General features: G+C 51.6%; 1 protein-coding gene across 3 annotated transcripts in view; it reads left to right on the top strand.

Moving 5' to 3' along the window:
- Window positions 1–2,019: 2,019 nt before the first annotated feature.
- Window positions 2,020–10,298, top strand: part of SS18 (SS18 subunit of BAF chromatin remodeling complex) — a 60,738-nt gene continuing 52,459 nt past the window's right edge. The window contains exons 1-3 of one of the 3 annotated variants that reach the window (XM_068158736.1): window positions 2,020–2,186; window positions 6,493–6,569; window positions 8,058–8,142. In XM_068158736.1, coding sequence (XP_068014837.1) covers window positions 2,118–2,186; window positions 6,493–6,569; window positions 8,058–8,142 — 231 coding nt within the window. In that variant the 5' untranslated portion in view covers window positions 2,020–2,117. The remainder of the gene's footprint in view (window positions 2,187–6,492; window positions 6,570–8,057; window positions 8,143–10,298) is intronic. The other 2 variants (XM_068158738.1, XM_068158737.1) reach the window with 2 other exon arrangements.

Genomic DNA, 10,298 nt, shown 5'->3' with positions numbered 1-10,298 from the left:
CAATCCTTGTATAAAGACAAGGAGCTGGAGCTGCTCTGCTGTGAGATCTAGGGTTGTTTGGAGTGACAGGGCTGCAGAGAGACCTTCCCCTGGCCTTTCAGTACTTCAAGGGGACCTGTAAGAAAGATGGGAACAGACTTTGTAGCAGGGCTTGTTTTAACAGGACAAGGGGTGATAGTTTTAAACTAGAAGAGGGAGATTCAAAGGACTCTTAAGGAAGAGTCTTCTTACACTAAGGGTGGTGACACACTAGCCTGGAGAAGTGATAGATGCCCCATCCCTGTGGCCATCTGGGGCTCTGAGCAACCTGCTGCAGAATAGAATAGAATAGAATAGAATAGAATAGAATAGAATAGAATAGAATAGAATAGAATAGAATAGAATAGAATAGAATAGAATAGGAATAGAATAGAATAGGAATAGAATAGAATAGAATTAACCAGCTTGGAAAAGACCTTCAAGATCATCAAGTCCAACCTATCATCCAACACCATCTGATCAACTGAATTATGGCACCAAGTGCCTCATCCAGGCTCTTCTGTACTCAGCACTGGCTAGGTCACACCTTGAGTCCTGTGTCCAGTTCTGGATTCCTCAGTTTAAGAAGGGACATTGAGAGACTTGAAGGTGTCCAGAGAAGGGCAACAAAGCTGGGGAGGGGTCTGGAGCACAGCCCTGTGAGGAGAGGCTGAGGGAGCTGGGGTTGCTTAGCCTGGAGAAGAGGAGGCTCAGGGGAGACCTTCTTGCTCTCTCCAACTACCTGAAGGGAGTTTGGAGCCAGGTGGGGGTTGGTCTCTTTTCCCAGGCAATCAGCACCAGAACAAGAGGACATAGTCTCAAGCTGTGCCAGGAGAGGTTTAGGTTGGATGTTAGGAAGATGTTCCTCACAGAAGGAGAGATTGGCCATCGGGATGTGCTGCCCAGGGAGGTGGTGGAGTCACCATCACTGGAGGTGTTTAGGACGAGACTGGATGCCTGGTGCCATGGTTTAGTTGATTAGGTGGTGTTGGGTGATAGGTTGGACTGGATGATCTCAAAGGTCTCTTCCAACCTGGTCCATTCCATTCCATTCCATTCCATTCCCACCCAAAACCGCTCTCTGCTCGATGAACACCGAAGACCTCGACAACTACGTGAGGCTCTTTGGCGACACCGAGATTCCCTCCAGTGGCCGCTCTTAAAAAGTCAAAGGCAGATCTCAGCACTTTCAGTGTCTTGTCATTTATTCGGAGTTGCAGCGGTAGCTGCTTCTCCTTGCTCCGTGTCCTTCTCACGGTAGAGAAGCTGCCGCCGCCGCGCTCGGTGGGGGAAGGTCGCCCTGCACCGAGCAGATGGAGGGCGCAGAGCTGCTGCCTTTACAACTTTTTCTTCACAGGTTGTTTCTGTCCCCCTAACCCAGTCAGCGCGGGCAGCACAGGCGCTGCCGAAGGCGCACCACCGCAGATGGCAAAAGCCTCACGGCGGCGGCAGCGGCAGCTCCCGCAGCGGTTACACTTTGCCCTCGACTGCCAAGTACCTTCCCGAGCAGCAACCGCGACAGCCGTGCCAAGGGCGGGCAGCCCCGGCCACGGCCAACCCGCGCTGCTACCCCGAGGTAACTGCCCCGCCCCACGCCGCGCCGGAGCGCGCTGCCCGGGAGCAACCAACTGTGGCGCTGGATAGAGGGGAGAAGAGAGCGCGTCCCCGGTAACGTGCGCACGGTAGGGCTCGCACATACTCTTCCCTCCCCCGCATGGGTCGTACCACTTCCCTGCCTGTCCGGCGCTGAGGCGCGTTGCGCTGGAACGTACCAAGTCTATGGAGAGAAAAGGGTAGCCTTTGAAGGTCGCGTGTTGAGGGGAGGTCATGTTTAAAGAGCGCAGCCCCGACTCTCGGTCCCTTCGTTTTGGACGAGAGGTGTAAGCGGTCACGGCCTCATGGGGGCTGTCCTCTCGCAGCGGGAAAGGAAGAGGAGCCGCTGGCCTTGCTTGACCCTTCCCCGCCCGGACGGGGTTGGGCCGTCCCGCTGGGCAGCCGCCCCCGCCCCCCGCGTTCTTCCCGGCTCGCTGCCGCCTCCCGCCGCTGCTGGTTCCGCGGGGTGCTGAGCGGGCGGCGGGCCCTGCTGCGAGCGGCGCGACATGTCGGTGGCGTTCGCGGCCCCGAGGCAGCGGGGGAAGGGTGAGATCACGCCAGCCGCCATCCAGAAGGTGAGGGCGAGAGGAGAGGACGGGCCAGGCCTCCTGCTGCTGGGCCGCGACGGGAAGGGGGTGGCAGCAGCGTCCCGGATCGCCAAGGCCCCGGCGGCGAAGTGGGGTTAGGGGGAAGGCGTCCGGGCTGCGCTCGGGGCAGGGCCTGGCGCGGTCTGTCGGCAAGGTGCTGCCTTAGACACTTGTTCGGGGGTCCTGGGTCTGGGGGGAGGCGAGGAGCGGGCGGGCCGCGGCTGGGCGCGGAGGCCGCGGCGGGGTGGGGCGGGCGGGCCGTGTCCCAGCCCCCATCCGCCCCCAGCTGTCCCGAGCGCTGCCGGAGCCGCGGGCCCGGGTTAACCCCTGAGGCCTCGGCCCGGGGCGGGGCGGGGGGAAACGGAGGTGTGCAGAAACCCCTGCCTGTGAGGGGGGGAGGTAAGGGGGTGCCTGCAAGTCGGACCTTAGTCGGCTTTCACCTAAAGCTTGGCAGCCCCTGGGCTCTGCCTCCGCGGGGTGAGCCGCGGCTGCGGCTCCCAAACTTGGCCGGCCTCGTAGTGAGACTTCCTCGGTGAAACTTCAGTGTTCTTAGCGAAGAACATTGGGGTCGGAGCCAGTGCCAGTGACTCCGCACGGTGATTCCGCTGAAGCTTCTGTGAGAGCGAGCAAGTGAACTCGGCAAAGCAGTCATAGTATCATAGTATCAGTCAGGGTTGGAAGGGACCACAAGGGTCATCTAGTTCCAACCCCCCTGCCATGGGCAGGGACACCCCACACTAGATCAGCCTGCCCAGAGCCTCAGCCAGCCTGGGCTTAAACACCTCCAGGGACAGGGCCCCAACCACCTCCCTGGACAACCCATTCCAGGGCTTCACCACTCTCATGGGGAAGAATTTCCTCCTCCCCTCCAGCCTGAATCTCCCCACCTCCAGCTTCATTCCATTCCCCCTAGTCGTATCACTCCCTGAGATCCTGAGAAGGGATCGAAGGGAAGCATCCGTAGGGTTTGTAATAGTCCACTGTGGTTTGCATTGGCAGAAGCAAAGGAGCCGTGTTCAAGCTCACTGTTAACTTGGTGGTAGTTAGAAACTTCAGTGAAGTGTGAATAGCCAGGAGTCAGGCCTGAGATTACTACCAGCCCCTTAGAATAGAATAGAATAAACCAGGTGGGAAGAGACCTTCAAGATCATCACGTCCAACCTATCACCCAACACCACCTAATCAACTAACCCATGGCACCAAGCACCCTGTCAAGTCTCCTCCTGAACACCTCCAGTGATGGTGACTCCACCACCTCCCCGGGCAGTCCATTCCATTGGGCAATCACTCTCTCTGTGTAAAACTTCCTCCTGACCTCCAGCCTGAACCTCCCCTGGCGCAGCCTGAGACTGTGTCCTCTTGTTCTGGTGCTGGCTGCCTGGGAGAACAGACCAACCTCTGCCTGTTTACAACCCCCCTTCAGGTAGTTGTAGAGAGCAATAAGGTCACCCCTGAGTCTCCTCCTCTCCAGGCTTATGTAGGAGTCTTTTGAGCAGCTATAACTGGGAAAAAGCAATCGTGTCTAGGTGTTGCAAGGATCAGGACCTCAAGGAGTGCCCTGCAGTTACAGTGGAGACTTCCAAGGTCCTGTAGCAGAAGAGAATGCCTGAGAAGCTTAGATGAAAAATGCATACCCACTGGGTGGAAAGCTGCCTTAAGGTAGGGCAATAGAGACTTCAGGTCGCTGGGGTGCGTGTGGAGAATGCAGACAATTAAGTTTCTGTTGTGCTGTAGCCAAACCATTAATTTGATGGCAGTGTGCTGGCAAAACCCTAATGTAGTTTGGTGCTGAAGAATCTTTGTCGTGCACACAAGCTGTCAGAAGCCCTGGAGGTGTCTTCATGTGACTGCAAACTAAACTCTCTTTTGAGGGTGGGTGTTTATAACCCTTTCAAAGGACTGTTTCCATGTTCTCTCTGCGCTGCTCAATCACAGCTGTGTAAAACAGTGTCTGCAGCCCTATCTAAGATGTGATTGTATTCCCTCTTGTTTGCTTTCCTCTTGGCCCTTGTATGTAGGCCTCCTCCCCCTCTTCCCAGAAGGTCCAGCTTGTGTGGTGACAGTGAAGAATGCAAATATCTGACAGTTGGCAGTCTCAAGGTTAGCCTGTCTGCTAAGCTTTTTGTTTGCAGCCTTCCTCTGGAAGCTGGGAGACATTCTGAGGAGAGCCTTGATCAAGGCTTTCTTTTCAAGTCCTCTGTTAAACTTTGGTGCTCAGGGTTTTAGCTCCTTTTCCCTTTTTGCTTCTTGTGAAAGTGGCCCTTGTGTGGCTTTTAAGTCTTGCTGTCAGTGCATGGGAAGTGTGTCTGTGTAGCAGTGCTTGTGATCCTCTTTGCACTGCAGTTCTGAGGCTCAGACAGGAGCTCAAAAGGCTGCAGTTCTGTCTGTTTAGTCCTTAGTGGCAGTTTGTCCAGATGGAGCAGTTTCAAGTAAGAGGATTGCTCAGTCATCTTTCTAGTCAGTTCTGGTGGTTTGAGTTTAGGAAGGCTTGGTTGGTTGGCTCCTCCTTACATGGGTAGGAGTCCTGAGCATGCTGCATGAGGTTTCTGACTCCCTACTGCTCTCATAGGGGAGATAGATTAATCAGAGGGAAAAAAGGTGGCAACAGTTAGCAGTAATCCTTTTTCCTTTGCTCTAGACTTTGTTTAGGTTGGGTTCCTAAGGAAATGGAGGTGGTAGAATGGCACTGTGCTTCCTTTGGACAAGCCTGAGTGTTTTGGCTAGTCTCAACCATGTCTGGAAGAAGGAGAGAGTGTCTTGCAGTCTGTTAGTTTTGTGACATTCAGCAGCAGGGTAAAGTGATCTCAACCAGCTTCCCTAGTGAGAGCAAGGGGATAAATCAGCTCAGAAATGTCCATTTGATAGTAAACTTTCCATTTAGTTCAGTTGACTGGGGTGATTTGGCTGGTGGCTGTGATTAGCCATGCTTCTGCTGACTCTTGTCTGATCAGAGTGCAGGAGAGTGGTTGTAAAGACCTGAGTGTGGGGGTGGGCAGCTCTGGGAAAGCAGGCTTTATTATCTGTACTGTTTCTGGAGCTTGGAACACACTGAATTGATGAGCTGTTGTAGAAAGCTTGGAGATCTGCACTTCCCCAGGATAGAATAGAATTAACCAGGCTGGAAAAGACCTTCAAGATCATCAAGTCCAACCTATCACCCACCACCATCTGATCAAGGCTGCCATTGTTCTTCTGATCAGAAAATTGATTTACATCTATTCCTGGACACCTGGATGGTAGAATAGCTCTTCTGTGCCCATTATACAGATCACTTATAAAGTGCAGTCTAGTTACAGATTGGTCATGTAAATACAGCCTGGCTTTTCACTTCACTTCCTGAAACAAACCTGTCTGGTAAGCTCAATTTCCATCAGCAATCATTTCAGATGCTTTTTGCTATTAAATGCATGAGCAGTTGCAGGTGTTGGGAGAAGGGGAAGCAGGGGCATAGCTTTGCAGGTGAATTTCTTGGTAAGAGATCAAATGAAGAAATGCAAAACTCTGAACATTTCATAACAACTTGGTTGTGCAGAACCAAGCTGAGGTGTTTGAATAGGAAGCTTCACCTCTGTAGCTACAGCAGTGCTATGAAACCCTTAGACTGGAAGCTGTAAAACTAATTGGAGGGAAACTGGGAGCAAGAGACTTCTATAAGTAGTTGAAGTAGAACTCTGTGAAATAGAATAGAATTAAGCAGGTTGGAAGAGACCTTTGAGATCACTGAGTCCAACCTATCACCCAACACCATCTGATCAACTAAACCATGGCCCCAAGTGCCTCATCCAGGCTCTTCCTAAACACCTCCAGGGGTGGGAACTCCACCACCTCCCTGGGCAGCACACTCCAATGGGCAATAACTCTTTCTATGACGAACTTTCTCCTCACATCCAGCCTAAACCTCCCCTGGCACAGCTTGAGACTGTGTGCTCTTGTTCTGGTGCTGCTTGCCTGGCAGAAGAGACCAACCCCCTCCTGGCTACAACCTCTCTTCAGGGAGTTGTAGAGAGCAAGGAGGTCTCCCCTGAGCCTCCTTTTCTCCAGGCTAAGCAACCCCAGCTCCCTCAGCCTCTCCTCCCAGGGCTGTGCTCCAGTCCCCTCCCCAGCTTTGTTACCCTTCTCTGGACACCTTCAAGTGTCTCAATGTCCTTCTTATCTGAGGAGCCCAGAACTGGACACAGGACTCCAGGTGAATACTGCTGTTTGTTGTTGTTTGTTTAAATTCTGAGGAGCAAGACACTGTTTTGCTCAAAGAACCTGAAACTTAACCCAGACTTTCTTTCTTTCTTTCTTTCAGATGCTGGATGAAAATAACCATCTCATTCAGTGTATAATGGACTATCAGAACAAAGGAAAGACCTCTGAATGCTCTCAGTAAGACATTCATACACATCTACTGTGTGCTGGGTGAACATCCATCTAGATCAGCATTCTTGACATGCTTAGCTTGCACTCTAGGAGAGCTGTGCTGAGAAGAGTGGAAAAATCTTGCTACAGATATTGCCCTTACAATTTATGGGACTCTTCTTTGCCCCATGGCTACCAGTTCTGTCACTCCAATGTTGCAACTTGCCTTCTGCAAGATCATCATAGAATCATGGAATGGTTTGGGTTGGAAGGGACCTTAGAGATCATCGAGGTACAACCCTTGTGCCTTGGACAGGGTCACCTCCTACTAGAGCAGGTTGCACAAGGCAACCTGATGTCAGGGTGGTGCCATGGTCTCACTCGGTGCCATGGTCTAGTCATGGGGTCTGTGTTGATAGGTTGGACTCAATGATCCTTGAGGTCTCTTCCAACCTTATTTATACTGTGATACTGTAAAAGTGAGGACTGAATAAACAAGATCTTCTTCCTCTGCATGGTAATTACACTTGGAGGGATCAGGTAGTTTTCACCTCAGGCCTCTCAAAATCATGTGGGAATGGACCTTTGCTCTTCCTGGTGGCATGTTTGAAGCTCCCTGCTTAGCAAGAGCAAAGAAGTTTGTCTTCAAACTTTGGCTTGCCAGAATATCCTGTGTGGCCTTGCTGTCCACTGGGGTCTCTGGAGAGTGATTTGAGAGAGCTGTGGAGGGAAGGAATTACTAAGGGATGTTATTTTCCCCATGACTGTTCTCTGGCATGGGATGCTCATTGTACCCTTGTAACCAGAGTGAGTTGTGTGACAGATGGGGCAGGACAGTGTGGCTCCAGTCCCTCACTAGGACAGCTGGGAGTGGGAGGAGGGGCACAAATAGGTGGGGGTTTTGCTTTAAGAGAATGCTTTTCTTGTAGCAGAGTTACTGTACTAAGCTGTTGGCAAGCCTCTGGTTCTGTATTTGTGATCTTTTCCTGCCCTCCATGTTATTTTTGTGACTGTGAGCTAGATGTTGAGACTCTGGAAGAAAAAAACCCAAACTGCCCAAGCTCAAGGTCCTGCTGCTGCGATGTTTGCACTGCTCTTGCTCACAATTCACATGAGGCTGTGATCCTTGTATCTGGGGGCTTAATAGAAGGGGCTGTCCTCCCCTGATGTTTGTGAGGATCAATACACCAAACAGACACAGACACCTGCATGCTGTGTATGTCTCCTGGGGACTTAGTTTGGGGCAGGAGGTGAAATCAGTGAGAGCAGTGTCACCCAGCTTTAGATTGTGCATGGCAAGACAGAAAGGTAAAGAACAAAGAAGCGTAGATTTGGAGACATGGGGAAAGATTAGGTGATAGGTTAGAGTGAGGGGGGAAAAAAAGCCTTAGAATTCCAGATGATGGTCCTGTTGAGTCTTGTTTTACATGGGGACCTTTGTTTGCATGTGTAGGTTTAAATTGAGATGTCAGTGTGCTTGTGACTTCAGATCTGTTCTGCTTTGTTTCTTGCTAGATACCAGCAGATGCTGCACACAAACTTGGTTTACCTGGCCACCATAGCTGACTCCAACCAGAATGTGCAGTCTCTACTACCAGCAGTAAGTACACAGCAAGGTGCAAGTAGGAAATAGATTTCATTCCATTTGAGTTTCCTGGAGGATGGGGGGGGGGGGGGGAGAAAACCCCACAAACACCAAAGCAAAGAAGTGTTTGAGGTAACACCCAAATACTTAGCCTCTGATTTCCTGTATGCAGTCTCTATGCTGTATTTAGGATCATCTCACTGCTGAGGTCTTGAGCAGTCCGACCTGTTTGACTGATTCTGACCTGAAGGAACAGGATTGGTTATCCAGGATGCTTCATAGCATCACAGAATTGGTGTGGTTGGAAAAGCCCTTTAAGACTGAGTCCAACAGTTCTCCAACTCTGCCAGATCCAGTGCTAAACTGTTCCACTCAGCATCACATCTGTCTCTCTTCAACACCTCCAGGGATGGGGATTCAACCCTCTTTCTAGGCAGCCTGCTCCAGTCTTTGAGAGCCCTTCAAGGAAGAAGTTTCTTCTAATCTCCAATCTAACCCTCCCCTGGTACAACTTGAGGCCATTTCCTCTTGTCCTAGCAATTTATTCCTAGGGAGAGGAGCCCAACCCCCACCTCACTCCAACCTCCTTTCATGGAGCTGTAGAGAGCAATGACGTCTCCCATCAGCCTCCTCTTCTCCAGACCAACCAACCCCAGCTCCCTCAGCTGCTCCTTACCAGCCCTGTTCTCCAGACTCTTCCCCAGCTGTGTTGCCCTTCTTGGGTCACACTCCAGCTCCTCAATGTCTTTCCTGTGAGGGGCCCAAAACTGAACCCAGGACTCAAGGTGTGGCCTCACCAGTGCTGAGTACAGGGGACAATCACTTCCTTGGTCCTGCTGGTCACACTATTGCTGCTCTAGGCCAGGATGTTGGTGGCATTCTTGACCACCTGGGCACACTCTGGCTCATCTTCATCCTGCTGCTGACCAGCATCCCCAGGTCTTTCTCTCTTGGGCAGTTTCCAGCCACTCTGCCCCAAGTCTGGAGTGCTCATGGGGTGGTTGTGATCCAAGTGCAGGACCTGGCACATGGCCTTGTTGAGCCTCATACACTTGGCCTTGCCTCATTGATCCAGTCTGTTCAGCTCCCTCTGCAGAGCCTCCTTGCCTTTGAACAGATCTCCACTCCCTTCCAGCTTAGTGTTATTTACAAACTTACTTGGAGTGCCTCACTCCCCTTGTCTGAACCACTGATAAAGACATCAAAGGGAACTGGCCTCAGTACTGAGCCCTGGAGAACACAAAGATAATCTGAGATGTATTCATTTGTCTCTTAACACTCCAGTGGTGTGGCTACTAGTCAGCTCCCACAGCACTGCTTTTTATTCCCCTTACATTATGGAAAGGTGGGGAAATTGAGCTTGCTCTAGTGGTTTTCTGTTGGCATCTCATCTGTTCTTTTGCAGCAGTGGAATTAGATGGGTAAATCTTTATCTGCTTTTCTGTACTTTAGGTCAGTCTCTGAAATTCTTTGCCCTATGAGAGTAAATAATGGTAACATGCTGGAAAGAAGGTGACACAGGCTTAACACTAAGCATTGCTTGTGGTGAGAGCCTCATCCCTGGAGGTTTTTGCAGCCAGGCTGCATGTGGCTGTGAGCAACCTGCTGTAGTGTGAGGTGTCCCTGCCCATGGCAGGGGGGTTCACAGTATCACTAAGGTTGGAAAAGACCTCAAAGATGAAGTCCAACCTGTCACCACAGACCTCATGACTAGACCATGGCACCAAGTGCCACATCCAATCCCCTCTTGAACACCTCCAGGGATGGGGACTCCACCACCTCCCTGGGCAGCACATCCCAGTGGCGAACGACTCCTTTGAAGAACTTTCTCCTCACCTCCAGCCTAAACTTCCCCTGGCACAGCTTGAGACTGTGTCCTCTTGTTCTGGTGCTGGTAGCTAGAGAGAAGAGACCAACCCCCACCTGGCTACAACCTCCCTTCAGGTAGTTGGAGAGAGCAATGAGGTCTTCCCTGAGCCTTCTCTTCTCCAGGCTAAGCAACCCCAGCTCCCTCAGCCTCTCCTCACAGGGCTGTGCTCCAGACCCCTCCCCAGCTTTCTTGCCCTTCTCTGGACACCTTCAAGTCTCTCAATGTCCTTCTTAAATTGAGAGGCACAGAACTGGACACAGGACTCAAGGTGTGGCCTAACCAATGCAGAGTACAGGATCAG

This window comes from Melanerpes formicivorus, unplaced genomic scaffold, assembly GCF_026170545.1.
Source record: "Melanerpes formicivorus ecotype bairdi unplaced genomic scaffold, bMelFor1.0.p_v2 SCAF_42, whole genome shotgun sequence".
Taxonomy (NCBI): domain Eukaryota; kingdom Metazoa; phylum Chordata; class Aves; order Piciformes; family Picidae; genus Melanerpes; species Melanerpes formicivorus.
Note: the sequence above shows the minus strand (reverse complement) of the source record. Positions and strands in the feature narration are given on the sequence as shown.